This window comes from Penaeus monodon, chromosome 10, assembly GCF_015228065.2.
Source record: "Penaeus monodon isolate SGIC_2016 chromosome 10, NSTDA_Pmon_1, whole genome shotgun sequence".
Lineage (NCBI taxonomy): Eukaryota > Metazoa > Arthropoda > Malacostraca > Decapoda > Penaeidae > Penaeus > Penaeus monodon.
This window is the reverse complement of record NC_051395.1, coordinates 52,084,887-52,100,689: the sequence shown is the minus strand read 5'-3', so window position 1 is coordinate 52,100,689 and position 15,803 is coordinate 52,084,887. Positions and strand designations below refer to the sequence as shown.

Sequence of the window (15,803 nt, the reverse complement as noted above, 5' to 3'; positions counted from 1 at the left end):
CTCCCTTCTCCCTCTTCACTTCCCCTTCCCTTCCTCCCTCTCTTACTCCCTTCTCCCTCTCCACCCCCAAAGTCCGTGTCTATGAGAAAAGGAACTGTCTCGCTCGGTCCCTTATCTCGACACAGCTCTGGCACTGTTCTACGGCATCTCAGGGGCGGTACAGTTGTAGTGAGCTGCCGCTCCTACTGCTCCTTTTGGCAACCCACACCCGCTCAGCATCATTCTAAACCCCCACAAATTGTCCCCGCGACCAATATTACAAGTGTGGACCAGGGCGTGAGGATCCTGACGGAGACGCTGACGGCGACGCTGCAGAAGGTACCGCCTGACGGAGGCGCTGCAGGTGGAGGATGGAGACGCCCTGGACATTTTTAGTTTTTTAGGAGATTTGGCCCAAGCTAATCGAGGCAACGACGTCACGATGTCCCCCTCGAGGCCTGCGAGGGATAACGTCAGTGGGTCGCCCTCGTAGATACGGGATAACAAGATGGCGCCCCAAGATGGCGACGGACAAGGCAGAGGGAAAATCTTCAACGGGCATTTGGCGCCAAACCCCTCAGCTAGCCCACGGAAACAATTTTTATCGTCTATTTAAATTTATGTTTATTGGTTCCCTTCTTTTAGTGTTTATATTGTTTTATGTATATTTTTCTTCATTAAACCTCCTTTAATTTTCTAAATTCACGGCAATCTTCAGATAAATTTTGTATTTTTTATAGAAACATTTAGAGAAGGCAGACGATGTTTAACGAGGAAATGAGTCTAGATGCGCGAACATCTCCTGGCGCACGACCTTGTTTGTATAAATAAGGTGGGGTCAACCACCTTGCTTGAGTTGCGCACAGGCATCGGCTCATTGACCACGGTCGGCTATCCTTCAGATAGCCGCCATTCTTTTCTGATTTCATCATTTTATTTGTGCTTTGTTTTAATTTACGTGACTTTCATGGAATCATACAGTGAGTCTGCAGCATTAAGAGGTATTGTTTTTTATACGTTTTATTTAAGATTGCCCCTTTTTTAAGTGTATTTGTGCTGTACTTTTATGTTTTTCGGAGGTTGATTCTTTTCTTTTGTGTTTAATTTTAATAATAATGGTTTTTGAGTTTTGACTTTCGTTTCGTTTTTCCAAAAGGCTTCAAATGGGAATGATAAAATACGTTAAGTATATTACAAATGAATGATGGAAGTGAATATAAAAACCTGATTGATAACAGTAAAGTTCTCTAATTTATTTAATTTATTTTAACGTTTTCATTTAAGTTTAATTTTACTCTGATTATTTAATTTTACGTTTCATTCATTATACAAGCTTTTAATCTTCTATATTTTTTGGTGAATGCTTTGGCAAATGACTTTCACATATTTTATTTCTTCTTGCTAAAAGACGCTACAAATGTAATAGTGCACAAGACTACGCCAATGACAATTACTCTGTGCCGAAACAGGAGGCCGGAGGCTTAGGTCTCGTTGGCTCCTACGGCCCCGCAAACTAGGGGAAAGAGACAGATAACCCCTACAGCGGATAATGGTGGCTTAATCGGTGGGATTGTGTTTTAATTATTGATGGCGTTTTGGTATTGTTCTTGTGCTGATGTTCTTGAATGTTTCGAAGTCTTTGCCAAAGCATACAATGGTGATAGTTAAAGGTTAATGAAGTCTGGTGTAGAGTAAGATATTGTTCAGTGTGTACGTAACTTAAACGTTTACTTTGAGTTTTGCTTGTGCTTTAATGTGATTTCCAGCTTTGAACCTTTAGCTCTTATCATATATATTGATTTTGTATTTGTTTACGAATTATTGGTGGAATCGTGTTTGTGTATTCTGCCGTTTTTCAATCGTTTACGTTTCATGTTTGTGTTTGTCTTTGTGGTTGTTTGATATTCTATGATGGTTAGGGAAAGGAGGAAGAAGTCTCAGCCTGCGCCTGAGCTTGAGGAGGATTCTCGTCCCAACCTTGATGATGAAATCCTTCTAGTTGATGAGGTTACGGAGTTGAGGGGAATGATTAAGGAATTAACCAGTCAGGTAAAGCGTCTCGAGAGGGAGAAAGAGAAGGACCGCGATGAACTAAAAGGTCTACTGGAAAGGTTAACTTTGAGACTAGACTCTGGTGCCACTACCAGTGCTGGCAGAACCGCAGGGTGCCACTGCGCCTTCTCCTCACACGTCACCTGTGAGGGAAGCTACTCCGAGAACTACCAGGCGGTTAATTATAAGAGAGACGTCTCCGCCAATGCTCACTCCGGCGAATTTTAGCATTCAGGCTGACTCACAACCGCAGGTTACTGTTGACCCTTCATCTTTCTGCAAGGCCAACAGTTGCTCCCCGCACACTGTTTACGCTCCTGGTCAGCAGGCGGCACTAGTACAAAATAGCCGTATCACACAGTCTACGCCACACCCAAACTTATCTGATAGTCCTCTGATCGAGATTCTATTTCAAAGTTTAAAGCTGAAGCCCCAGCTTCCCAGCCACTTCGCAGAAATCAAGAAGTCGAAGGCTGGATTAGGCAGCTTGAAAATGCAGTCAAGCCTGCCACTGATGAAGCTCTGATTCGAGCTGCAAGAGCACACTGCAGAGGACAGGCTGAGTTGATAATCAACTCGCCTTTTTTTCGATGATATCTTTTCGTGGGTAGATTTTAAACAAAAGCTGCGACAAAAGTTTAGGGAACGTGCTCAGCTTCTGACTTTTCACTCTATTGTATGAAGTGCGCATGCTTGCAGGGCAGGCTCCTCTTGATTTTTATGCAATACTCGAGGGAATGGTGTATCAAGGCTATCGAGATCACCGAGAAGCAATAGGTAGCCCTGAGGAGTTAATTCGAAGGGTATTTTTACAAGGATTGCCACTGGCAAGAGAGCTTCTCGCTCTTAAAGAAGGTGATTCGGTTCAGTCACTTGTTGAAGCTTCACAACGGCTATGGAATGCCAGAGTAGGAGTGTCTAGCCATGATGAACCTCCTAAACTTCCTGCTGAACCACGTAGACCTGGTATTGCAGAGATCTCTCGTGACCAACCTCGTGCATATCACCAAGAAATCAGCGATCGACAATCTTTGCTGGGGATGTCAAAGAGAAGGACATGTTCGACGAGAGTGCCCCTTTCAGAATGGCCAGAGAGGAGGAGCTCCACTCACCTCTGGGTACCAAAGGAGCCCAAGAAAGGTCAGCTTCCGAGGACCACCAGATTTCAAACAAAGGAGAACGACAGTTGACAGAGGCTGCGGTCCAGACAATATCTGAAATTACTGAGATTTCTGCTCAAGGGCCATGCGGGAGACCTCTAGTGAAGATCCGTGTTGGAGGAGTAGATGTTACAGCTTTTATTGATACCGGATCTGAAGTTACTCTGCTAAAAATGGGTGCTTCACAAACAATGACCCCAAAAAGAATTTACCATGAGGGACGTGGTCTTCGAGGAGTTTCAGGCCGGCTCTTCGAGGCTACATCTGAGTGGGATGTTGATGTATTTGTTGGTAATGGCAGGAGAACCCGAAGGTGTTGTCACAGATTGTGTTTGGTGGAGGGTATAGATTTTTTCCAGGGGATGTTCTTATTGGTATGGATTTTCTGCAAAGGTTCTGTTACCAGTTGGTACATAATCATACTCCACGAAGAGATTACCTGAAGCTTCAAGGGATAATCCTTCCTATAACTTATGCTGTTGGGACGACTTTAGGTATCACTGCTGTAGCCGAATTCACTCCTAAGAATCACTGTCAGAAGTTAGCCCTCAGGAGAACCACCTTATGTCCTCCTCGTAGTGGTCGTTATTGTTTTGGTTACTGTGCCTCAGACTTTCAATGGTAAGGAAGTGCTTCTAGAAGCAGCCACTGACAAAGTTGTCATTCCTAGAACGGTAGTTGTGCCTGAGAATGGAATTGCTTCTGTATGGGTAGTGAATGGAGGAGGTCGTCCCATACACCTACACAATGGTACACACGTGGCCACTGGAGCACTTTGCACTGTGGTGGAGCTGAAGCAATCACCTGAAGGATCTTATCCTGTTGAGGAGCAGTTCAAGGATAACTCTACTGATGCTGAACTTTTACCTGAGGAATTCAAGAAGGAAGGTGATGCCTCTGATCCAGACTTTAGATTCGAGGATGATGATTTTGATGTAGCCTATGGCCAATTAGATTTCGGCTATGATGAAGGTGACTTTGTTGTTTTTCCTGAGATAAGCTTAGATGATCCTCCAGATATTGCATCGGTAACTATGGCAACAGACGATCAAGAAAATGGCCCAGATTTGAGGCATTTATCACACATGCAATGTGAAGGTATTTTGGCACTATTGGCTAATTATCCACGTCTTTTTAGCTCAGATAAGTTCTCTATTGGCACTGTGCCAGATGTACAGCACCGTATACCTACACATGAGACTCAGCCTTTATGTACACGTCAATGGCGACTACCTGAAGCAGCTAAGCAACAGATACGCGAGGAGTGTGATGCCATGCTTGAGGCTGGTGTGATTGAACCAAGCATGTCACCCTGGCTCTCACCCGTAGTGCTTGTTAAAAAAAAGGATGGAACCGTTCGCTTCTGTGTAGATTATCGTCGGCTGAACTCTGTGACAATAGCTGACACCTATCCTTTGCCAAGGATTGATGAGCTGGTGGATGAGCTTAGAGAGACAGCAGTCTTTTCACTACTTGACAGTAGGAGTGCTTACTGGAGTATCCCTGTGGCACCTGAAGATAGGCCAAAGACGGCATTTAGCGATGGGTATCGCCTTTTTCAGTGGCGACGTATGCCATTTGGTTTGTCTACGGCACCAACAACTTTTCAGCGAACTATGAATGCCATTCTTAGCCCAGTTCTCGGCCGACATACATTAGCTTACTTAGATGACATTGTTGTCTACAGTAAGAACTTTGATGAACATCTGTGTCATCTGAAAGAAACACTGGATCTATTAGACTCTGCTGGATTGAAGCTAAATGTTAACAAATGTGAATTCGTTGTGCAGAACTTCAGGTTCTTAGGATTCCGAGTTACTCCTGAAGGTATTCTCCCTGATCCTGACAAAGTTCGAGCAATTGCGGAGATGCCAGCCCCAAAAACAGTCAAGGGAGTAAGAAGATTCTTAGGAGCTACAGGATTCTTCAGAAAGCATGTTCCTGATTATGCTAAAGTAGCTGCACCCTTGACCCAGCTTATCAAGAAAGATACTAGATTCAAATGGACAGATGAGTGTCAGAGAGCGTTTCAATCTTTGAAAGATGCTTTGATGAATGCCCCGATTTTACGTAAGCCGACTTTGATCTCCCATTTGAGATACACACTGATGCATCACAAGTTGCCATTGGTGCTGCATTAATGCAGAGAGATAGTGAGAACAAGCCCCATACCATAGCCTACTTCAGTCGAAAGTTGAGAGGACCAGAGACTCGATATTCCGCTACTGACGCAGAAGCTCTGGCCGTTATCGAAAGCGTCCGGGCATTTGACCCTTATGTGTATGGTCGCAAATTCACTGTGTATACTGACCATCGACCACTTGTGTACGTTTTCCCCAAAGAAAACGAAGTCCCCAAGGATGTCTAGGTGGGCATATGAACTGTCTGGCTATTCGTTTAACATTCTGTACAAGCCTGGTACCGCACACCATATTCCAGATATGTTAAGTCGAAATATTTCAGTTGTAAGTATATCAGATCCAGACCCAAAGACCATGAGATCAGAACAACTGAAGGATCCGATGTGGCACGAAATCATTGCTTATCTGGAAGAGGAAGCAGTTCCTCACAGAAAACCTCCGCGCCCTCTGGAAGAGTTTGAACTCCAGAATGGTGTTTTGTATCATGTGAGAAATTTACCTGATCGAATTGTGAGCCAACTTGTGGTTCCTCGACAACTTCGGAGGAGTGCATTAAAATTAGCCCACTCCTCTCCAATTGCCGCTCACCCTGGTGTATTTAGGACGTTTGTCAAACTTAAGGACATGTTTTATTTCCCAAACATGCTTCGTGACGTCAAGGAATATGTTGCAGCCTGTGAAGACTGCCAGCGACGAAAAGGAAGCCCAAGAAAGGCTCCTCTTGCAAAACCGCCAGATGTCTCAGTTCCTCTTGAGAAAATAAGTGCAGATTTAATTGAGCTAGGGAGATCTGAGGCTGGTTATCGTTACTGTCTGACCATCATTGATCATTTAACTCGTTATGTCCAAATCGTTCCATTGAAAACAAAGGAAGCCGACCATGTGGCTGATGCGATGTTCCGAGAATTTATCACGATATTTGGTCCTCCTCGCCTTATACAAACTGATGGGGGATCTGAATTTAACAATCGACTGTTTAAGGAATGCTGCCGACTACTGCAGATAAAGACAACCTTGACAACTGCTTATCATCCTCAAGCTAATGGGATGATAGAAAGAACAAATAGAGTAGTTAAGGATGCAATCGCATCCCTAGCAAATATAACACCTACACGATGGGAGCAGCTGATCCCTCAGGTGAGGCTGGCTCTTAACAGCGCCATTCATCGTAGTACAGGAGATCAGCCTTTATACTTGATGACAGGTCATCATGGCCATTTTCCTGTTGGACTAACCAACGATCTTGTCTACAATTCAGAGTCATCTAGAACCTTTTATAATGCTCTCAATATAGCTCGTAAGGTAGCCCTTGAGACTACAAGAACCGCAAGGGAACAGTGGACACGGGATTATGATAAACGGTCTGCCAAACCAAAGGCATTAGCTGAAGGAGATCTCGTCTTATATAAGAATCGAGTTCGTAAGCTGGGTAGATAAACTGCAAAATCCGCGCTGGTCAGGGCCTGCAAGCATCAAAAAGAAAATCGTCCTGTTACTTTTTTGCTGAAAGATATCTACCAACCTTTTAATGAGAAGCAATACCACATTAATGACTTGAAACCTTTTAAAGTTTTGGGTGAAATCACTTACCCAGAATTGTATGATGAATATAGTCCTGATTTTGTGGATCCACTTTTGGATGACGATGCTGAACCAGGTGTAATGCTACTTGCAGCCTGTATCTAATGTAATGTGTTATGTTTTAGTTTTAAACGTTTTGTTTTAAATCATCTTAGTTTTTTATGTGTTGTAAACGATATTAAATAATGCCAATTACGTCTGAAGCCAAGCCATTTATACCTCCTCGGGCAATCTTAATAAAACGGATAAACAATACGCTGCTTTGTCAACAACTATTTTCCTGTTCACTGTCATCTATCTCATTAAGCCTGCGCAACTCCAATGGGGTTTGGGAGGGGATTTCTCTCATTCCAGATGTATGAGCATGTAACCACACCCTGTCCTGGTCTGTGAATCCTGTGGAAGAAACCTGAGATGGAAGTTGATGAATAAGTGTCGAGAACCTGTGTGAGTGGTTGGAGATGAGGGTGCTGCAGTACCTGTGATGACGGTGGAGATGTTGGAGTTATCACCCGTCAGTGGAGACTACTGTACTGACAGCAGCATCTCGAGGCAGCAAGATCGATGTTAAGACTGTCGGGAGGAGATCATAGCCACTACCATGGAGAGGAAGGTCAGGGAGAGCTTCGTCACCGTCGTCTCACGATGTCCCTGTGATCTAACCGAGTCGCCCTAGAACACCCCAGCAGAGGATGTGAGCAGATCTCGCTAGTAGGGGCAGTTGGACTTCGAGGACCAGCCATATGAGACGTCGTGGACTTCGCTCTACTAGGTGGGGGAGGGGTTGTAGTGAGCTGCCGCTCCTACTGCTCCTTTTGGCAACCCACACCCGCTCAGCATCATTCTAAACCCCCACAAATTGTCCCCGCGACCAATATTACAAGTGTGGACCAGGGCGTGAGGATCCTGACGGAGACGCTGACGGCGACGCTGCAGAAGGTACCGCCTGACGGAGGCGCTGCAGGTGGAGGATGGAGACGCCCTGGACATTTTTTAGTTTTTTAGGAGATTTGGCCCAAGCTAATCGAGGCAACGACGTCACGATGTCCCCCTCGAGGCCTGCGAGGGATAACGTCAGTGGGTCACCCTCGTAGATACGGGATAACAAGATGGCGCCCAAGATGGCGACGGACAAGGCAGAGGGAAAATCTTCAACGGGCATTTGGCGCCAAACCCCTCAGCTAGCCCACGGAAACAATTTTTATCGTCTATTTAAATTTATGTTTATTGGTTCCCTTCTTTTAGTGTTTATATTGTTTTATGTATATTTTTCTTCATTAAACCTCCTTTAATTTTCTAAAATTTACGGCAATCTTCAGATAAATTTGTATTTTTATAGAAACATTTAGAGAAGGCAGACGATGTTTAACGAGGAAATGAGTCTAGATGCGCGAACATCTCCTGGCGCACGACCTTGTTTGTATAAATAAGGTGGGGTCAACCACCTTGCTTGAGTTGCGCACAGGCATCGGCTCATTGACCACGGTCGGCTATCCTTCAGATAGCCGCCATTCTTTTCTGATTTCATCATTTTATTTGTGCTTTGTTTTAATTTACGTGACTTTCATGGAATCATACAGTGAGTCTGCAGCATTAAGAGGTATTGTTTTTTATACGTTTTATTTAAGATTGCCCCTTTTTTATAAATGTATTTTTGCTGTAACTTTTATTTTTTTCGGAGGTTTATTCTTTTCTTTTGTGTTTAATTTTAATAATAATGGTTTTTGAGTTTTGACTTTCGTTTCGTTTTTCCAAAAGGCTTCAAATGGGAATGATAAAATACGTTAAGTATATTACAAATGAATGATGGAAGTGAATATAAAAACCTGATTGATAACAGTAAAGTTCTCTAATTTATTTAATTTATTTTAACGTTTTCATTTAAGTTTAATTTTACTCTGATTATTTAATTTTACGTTTCATTCATTATACAAGCTTTTAATCTTCTATATTTTTGGTGAATGCTTTGGGCAAATGACTTTCACATATTTTATTTCTTCTTGCTAAAAGACGCTACCAAATGTAATAGTGCACAAGACTACGCCAATGACAATTACTCTGTGCCGAAACAGGAGGCCGGAGGCTTAGGTCTCGTTGGCTCCTACGGCCCCGCAAACTAGGGGAAAGAGACAGATAACCCCTACACAGTGACTCGCCCGGATGGAGATCACGCGACGCATGAATGAAATCTATGAATGACCTCGCGAAATTATGAATGGAAACGCGAACGAGACTCATGAATGAAATCGGGGGGAAATACGGAGACAGGTGTGGGAAAAAAAAATACAAAATAAGAATGGGGAAACGAGTGAATGGAAACGTGAAAATACGAATAATAATAATAATAATAGAAAAAAAGGAAAAGAGACTGCCAAATTCCTTCGAGAGGCACGCAGGTTACCTCTGGTCGCGCGACGTAACCAAAAGCTACCTGAAAGCCATGCGAAAGCCAGCTGAAAACCACTCTCAGATAGCAATCTAAACAAATACTCCCTTAACTCAAGTGGTGGGAGTGAACGCTCTGGGTAAGCACACAGGCATGTGTTTGTGTAAGTTTGTATGTATATACACATGTGCGTATGTTCACATATTTCTATGTATAGGTATACGGATATAAATATACAGGCTACATACACCCATGTATGTAGAGATCCATCCATACATACATACATAAATACACATATACACACTCTATCTCTCAGTCTCTGTCTCTATCTCTTTCTCTCTCCTTCCTTCCTTCCCTCCCTCCCTCCTTCCCTCCCTCCCTCCCTCCCTCCCTCCCTCCTTCCTTCCCTCCCTCCCTCCTTCCCTCCCTCCCTCCCTCCCTCCCTCCCTCCCTCCCGCCCTCCCTCCCTCCCTCCCTCCCTCCCTCCCGCCCTCACACGAACACAACAACCGATAAATAACAACAGCACCAACAGGCGCCGTTCCCGTCTCCGAGTTGTTGGAGAAGCCACGACGGAGGAGCAGCAGAAGTCGACCAACGCCTTCCAAGAAAGCTCCTGTGATATGTAAGACGCGCTCCTCCAACCTTCAGGAATCCGTGAAGACCGCAGAACATCCGTGCGAACAAGGAGACGCTTGTTTATGCGCGTTTTTTTTTTCTTTTTTCTTTTTTTTCTTTTTCCTTCGGGGCTATGCGAGAAGAGGGAGGAGGGAGGAGGGAGGGAGGGGGGGAGGGAGGAGGGAGGAAGGGGGGAGGGGGGAAAAAGGGGAGGGAGGAGGGGGGAGGAGGGGAGGAGGGAGGGGGGAGGAGGGGAGGAGGAGGAAAAAAAGATGGGGAAAGGGGAGGAAGAGTAAGGGAAAAAAATAACGGCTAGGGCGAGGGTAAGGGGAGGGTTGGGGGAGAAAAGGGGGAGAGAGGAGAAAAAGAGAGAAGAGAGGGGAGAAAAGAGGGGAAAAGGAGAGAGGGATAAAAAGGGAGGAGGAGAGACCAAATTTGGGGGGGATGGGGTACAGCGTTAAGGAAAGTGTGTCGTGTGGTGAAGGACGCGAGAGAGAGGGACAGAGAGAAGGGGGGGGGGGGGTTTTAAAAGGTCACGAATGGGAAAAATTAAAAAAGCAGATGATGGGTTTTACGAGGGGCCGGAAAAAAATTCCCCCCAGAAAAACAGGAGAAAATACAAATCCCATACAAAAAAGTGTCACAAACCCACCACACCACAAAACCAAAACACATTATAATTTATTTATCTATAGACAGATATACATATGTGTGGGGTGGGTGGGAAAGAGAGAGAGAGAGAGAGAAAGGAGAGGGGAAGAGAGAGAGAAGGAGAGAGAGAGGAGAGGAGAGAGAAGAGAGAGAGAAAAAAAAAAAAGAGAGAGAAGGAAAAAACACCAAAAGGAAACCCTTTTCGATAACAAAGAGAAAAAAGGGGAAACAAAAAGAAAACGAGAAAGAAAAAAAAAAAGAAATAAATAGGAAGAGACAAGACAGGACAAGACAATAGACCTCCCCCTATCCCCCTCCCCTCCCCCCCGCCCCCCCCCCTTTCCCCCCTCGACCCCATCCCAACCCCCCACCCCCCCAAAACAGGGGGGGGGGGGGGAAAACCTCCCAGGACTGACAAACGCCCTAAAGTATCATAAATGTCGCCCCGCCGCCCACACGCTCGCGCCGCCCACCCTCCCTCATGCGATAGATGTCTGTGTAATTTTTCCTCAATTTTTTTTTTTTTTTTTCTTGGAGGGACAATATTATCATCGAAGGCTTTTGTTTGTGTTATCTCTTTTTTCTCTCTCTCTCTCTTTCTTTCTCTTTACCCTTTTTTTCCCTAAACTCGCTTTTTTTTCTTTTTCCCTCCTGCCCCCTCCCCCTTCCCTCTCTCCTCCCCCCCTTCTCCTCCCTCTACCATCGTCCATTTTCCCATTCCCCCCTCTCCCTCACCCTCACCCCTTCCCCTTCTCTTTTCCTCCCTTCCCCCTCCTTCTCCCTTTTTCCCTCCCCCCTAAATTCTCCCTTCTCTCTCCCTCCCCCTAACTTCCCCTTTCCCTCTCCCCTCTCCCCCCATTCCCTTCCTTTTTCTCTCCCTCTCCCCACTTCTCCTTTTCTCTCTCCCCTCCCTCTCCCTCACTTCCCCCTTCTCTCTCCTCTCCCCAAAAACTTAAAAACCCTTTCCCTTTTCTCCCTCTCCCTCACTTTTTTCCTTCTCTCCCTCTCCCTCATTCCCCCACTTCTCTCTCCCCCCTCCCTCACTTCCCCCCTTCTCTCCCCCTCTCCCTCCCCCCCTTTTTCCCCTTCTCCCTTCTCTTCCCTCCCCCTCACTTCTCCTTCTCTCTCCCCTTTTCCCTCATTTTCTTTCTCCCTTTTCCCCTCTCCTCCTTTTTCCCTTCTCCCCCCCTTTCTCCCCTCTCCTTCTCCCTCACTTCCCTTTCTCTCCCCTCCCCAAATTTCCCCCTTCTCTCCCCCCTCCCCCTCACTTAAACCCCTTCTTCTCCCTTTTCCCTCAATTCTTCCTTTCTCTCTCCCTCCCCCTCCCTTCCCCTTCTCTCTCCCCCTCTCCCCCCCTTTTCCCCCTTTCCCTCTCCCCCCTCTCCCTCCCTTCCCCCTTCTCTCTCCCTCTCCCTCACTTCTCCCTTCTCTCTCCCTCTACCCATTCCCCCTTTCTCTCTCCCCTCCCTAAACTTTTTTCCCTTCCTCTCCCTCTCCCTCATTTCCCAACCCCTTCCCCCTCTCCCTCTCCCTCACTTTTTCCCCTTCTCTCCCCCCTCTCCCTCACTTCTCCCTTCTCTCTCCCTCTCCCTCACTTCTCCCTTCTCTCTCCCTCTCTCCCCCCCTTTCCCCCTTTCTCTCCCCCCCTCACCCTCATTTCCCCCTTTCTCTCCCCCTCCCCTTTTCTACCCTCTCCATCCCCCCCAACCCTCCTTCCCCTTCTCTCTCCCTCCCCCCTTTTTGGGCCTCCTCCCCCCTCTTTTCCATCTTTCAAAAATTGAAAATGATAAGGATAAAGATGAAAAAAAAAAATGATAACAATGATAAAAATAATTCCATTTGTAACATATCGGGTAAATCCCTGACTTTATCGTAAACTTTGATTAGATTTCACTCAGACTTAACAAACCCAAAATTATACGAAACGGAAAGGAAACTGTCGTCGTAAACTTAATCATAATCAATTTTACGCCGAACTTTAAAGATCCCGTGACTGGGGAATTCACTTCACATACATCCAAGTTTCATTCAATCTGTCCTTTGTCTCTCTCTCTCTCTCTCTTTTTTTCTCTTTTTTCTCTTTCTCTCCCCCCTCTCTCTCTCTCTCTCTCTCTTTCCCACTTCTCTCTCTCTTCCTCTCTCCTTTTCCCCGCTCTGGGTCCTCTCTCCTCTCTCTCTCCCCTTCCCCTCTCTTTCCCCTCTCTCTCCCTCTCTCTCTCTCTCCTCTCGGGGTCTCCTCTCTCTCTCCCCTCTCCCCCTCTCTCTCTCTCCGCCTCTCTCTCTCTCTCTCTCCCCCCTCCTTTTCTCTCTCCCCCTCTCTCGTTTCTCTCTCTCGCTCTCCCTCTTTTCTCTTTCCTTCCTTCTCTCTCCCCTCCTCCCCTCCTCTCTCCCCGCTTCTCTCCTTTTTTCTTTTTCTTTCTCGCCCCCTCCCTCTCTCTCTCCTCCCTCTCTCTTTTCCTCCCCCCCCCTCTCTCCCTCCCCTCTCTCTCTTCTCTCTCTCTCCCCTCTTCTTTGCTCCTCTCTCTCTCCTCTTTTCCTTTTCCCTCCCTCTTCTCTCCCTCCTCTCTCTCTCTTTCTTCCCCTTTTTTTTTCCCTTTTTCTCTCTCTCTCTCTCCTCTCTTCTCTTTCCCCTTTCCTTCCCCCCTCTGTCTCTCATCCCTCTCTCTCTCTCTCCCCTGCTCTCCTCCTCCCCTCTCTCTCTCTCTCCTCTCCTCTCGCTCTCTTTCTCTTTCTCTGTTTTTCTGTCTCTCTCTCCTCCCCTTCCCCCCTCTCTCCTTTTTTACTTTTTTTTTTTCTCTTCTTTCCTCCCCCTCTCTCTCTCTCCCCCCCCCTCTCTCTCTCCCCCTCTCTCTCCTCCCCCTTCTCTCTCTCTCCCTCTTTCTTTCTCTTTTTTCTCTTTTTCTCTTTTTTTCTCCTTTTTTTTCTCTTTTCCCCTTTTTCTCTCTCTCCTTTTTTTCTCCCTTTCCCTTTCTCTCTCCCCTTTTTTCTCTTTTTCGCCCCTCCCCTTCCTTTCCCCTTTTTTCTTTTCCCCCCCTTTCTCTTCTCCCCCTCCCCTTTTCCCTTTTCTCTCTCCCTTTCCCTTCTTTTTTTTTTTTTCCCTTTTTCCTCCTTCCCCCCCCCCCCCTTTTTTTTTTTCCCCCTCTCCTCCTACCTCCTCTCCTTCCTCCTCCTCCCCTATACCAAACCTCTTTATTTTTACCTTTGAAGGATCTCCCCTCAATTCCCCTTTTCCGAGGGAGGCACGGGGGAGGCGGGGGGGGGGGGGGACCCCTGGGAAATCACCTCGGCTGCGAAAGAAAGAGGGAATAAGGGAAAGAGAAGGGGAGAGATGAGAAAAGTGAGAAGATGAGAGGAAAGAAGAAGAGAAGAGAGGAGAAAGGAAAGAAAGAGAGGAAGGAGGGGAAGGGAAAAGGGGGAGACGAGAAAGGATGGGAAGAGGAGAGGGGAGAGGAGAGAATTGAAGATAAGAGATAGGAAGAGAAGAGAAGAGGAAAAGGGAAGAGACGAGAAAGCAAGAGAAAAGGAGAGCAGAGCAGATGAGAGCAGAGAAGAGAAGAAAAGAGAAGGCAAACAAAAGAGAGACAGAGAGACGTAGACAGACAGACGAAGAGACAGACAGACAGACGAACAGACAGACAGACAGACAAACAAAAAACGAAGAACAGACAAAACAAAACAAACAGACAACGACAGACAAACGACAAACGAAGAGACAGACAGACGACAACGACAACAGACAGACAACAGACGTCCCAAACAACAAAAACCACGCAAACCAAAAGGGGAGAACAAAAACCAGCAAAGACAGAGAAACAAAGAGAATGAGGAAAGTAAGGAAGAAACGGCAGAGAATGATTGAAAATCCCGGGACATGACTGGGATTCATCTTCCGGCCTCTTGGAAATGACATTCTCTTAGGCTTAATAACTAATCGTTTTCGGATTCTTACTCTCACTTCCTCTCACTCCTTCCCTCTCCCTCTCTCTGTATCATTCCTTCTCTCTCTCTGCCTCCCTCACTACCTCTCTCTCTCTCTCTCTCTCTCTCTCTCTCTCTCCACTGGACGTAATATATTTATCAAATCAAATCATAATCCTTCCCTCTCTCTCTCTCTCGCTCTCTCTCTTTCTCTCTCTCTTTCTCTCTCTCTCTCTTTTAATCTCTCTCTTTCTCTCTCTCTCTTCCTCTTTCTCTTTCTCTTTCTCTTTCTCTTTCTCTCTGTGAGTGGGTGAATGATTGATTGATTGATTGACTGTGAGTGAGCGAATTAGTGCGTGATTGTGAGTTGAGTGGTGAGTGAGTGAGAGAGAGAGAGAGAGAGAGAGAGAGAGAGAGAGAGAGAGAGAGAGAGAGAGAGATTTCCGTTACCCTTCCGGTGGGACTCGTTTGTGGTTGGTAGAAACACGTGAGCAGGAACTCTCTCTCTCTCTCTCTCTCTTCTCTTCTCTCTCTCTCTCCTCTCTCTTCCCCTCTCTCCTCCTCTCTCTTCTCTCTCTCATCCCCTCTCTCTCTCTACGTCCAGCAGCCCCTCCAGTAGGAAGGAGCGCATGAAAGGAGGGCGGGAGGGAGGGGGAAAGAGAGGGAGAAAGAGAGGGAGGAAGAGAAGGTAGGAAGGAAGGTGGGAGGGCGGGAGGGGGGAGGGAGGGGGAATGGGAGGGAGGGAGACAATGCGGGAAGGAAACAGAGAGGGAGAGAGAGAAAGGAACTGAGAAGGGAAAGAGACCATATGAGAAAAAAGGGGAGGAATTATCCTTTTCAAACCGCCCTGTCTCGCCCTCCTTTCTTCTTTCCCTCCCTCCCTCCCTCTCCTCCCCTCCTTCCTTCCTTACCCTCCCCTCCCCTCTCTTCTGCCTCCCCTCCTTCCTTACCTTCCCCTCCCCTCCTTCCCTCCCCACCCCTCCCCTTCCCTTCTTCCCTCCCTCCTTACCCTCCGCTTATTCACTTGAACAATAACAGGGGCTCGACTCCGTAAAAGTCAAAATAAACATGGCGTCACAAAAGCTCGGTCCAAACGAAGATTAACTGACCTATTGTTTCCTCTGATCCCCATGAGGCTCGACGCGAGAGGAGGGATAATGGACCTTTTGCATCGGATACCTGCCTGCCTCGTGCGGGAGTGACAGCGGTTTCCAGGTAACCCCTCTTACTCTCTCTCTCTCTCTCTCTCGCTCTCTCGCTCCCCCTCCTCTCTCTCTCTCTCGCTCTCTCTCGCTCGCTCTCGCTCTCTCTCTCTCT

General features: G+C 46.5%; 2 protein-coding genes across 2 annotated transcripts in view; both read left to right on the top strand.

Annotated features, from left to right (window-relative positions):
* The first annotated feature begins 2,720 nt into the window (after positions 1-2,720).
* LOC119577706 lies at positions 2,721-5,559 on the top strand. Its single transcript, XM_037925260.1, has 5 exons — positions 2,721-3,171; positions 3,273-3,472; positions 3,598-3,724; positions 3,771-5,261; positions 5,312-5,559. Exons 1-5 carry the CDS (start codon positions 2,721-2,723, stop codon positions 5,557-5,559), a joined length of 2,517 nt encoding a protein of 838 aa, XP_037781188.1.
* A 1,918-nt stretch (positions 5,560-7,477) lies between these two features.
* LOC119577704 (spore wall protein 2-like) overlaps positions 7,478-15,803 on the top strand; it is a 42,839-nt gene continuing 34,513 nt past the window's right edge. The window contains exons 1-4 of the mRNA XM_037925259.1: positions 7,478-7,526; positions 7,686-7,852; positions 8,233-8,240; positions 9,826-9,924. Coding sequence (XP_037781187.1) covers positions 7,478-7,526; positions 7,686-7,852; positions 8,233-8,240; positions 9,826-9,924 — 323 coding nt within the window. The remainder of the gene's footprint in view (positions 7,527-7,685; positions 7,853-8,232; positions 8,241-9,825; positions 9,925-15,803) is intronic.

Coding starts and splice junctions, on each gene's coding strand:
- LOC119577706 (XM_037925260.1), top strand. CDS start 2,721: ATGCTTGCAGGGCAGGCTCCTCTTGATTTTTATGCAATACTCGAGGGA. Junction 3,172..3,272: donor ACCAAAGGAGCCCAAGAAAG/GTCAGCTTCCGA, acceptor TTTCTGCTCAAG/GGCCATGCGGGAGACCTCTA. Junction 3,725..3,770: donor ATTCACTCCTAAGAATCACT/GTCAGAAGTTAG, acceptor TCCTCCTCGTAG/TGGTCGTTATTGTTTTGGTT.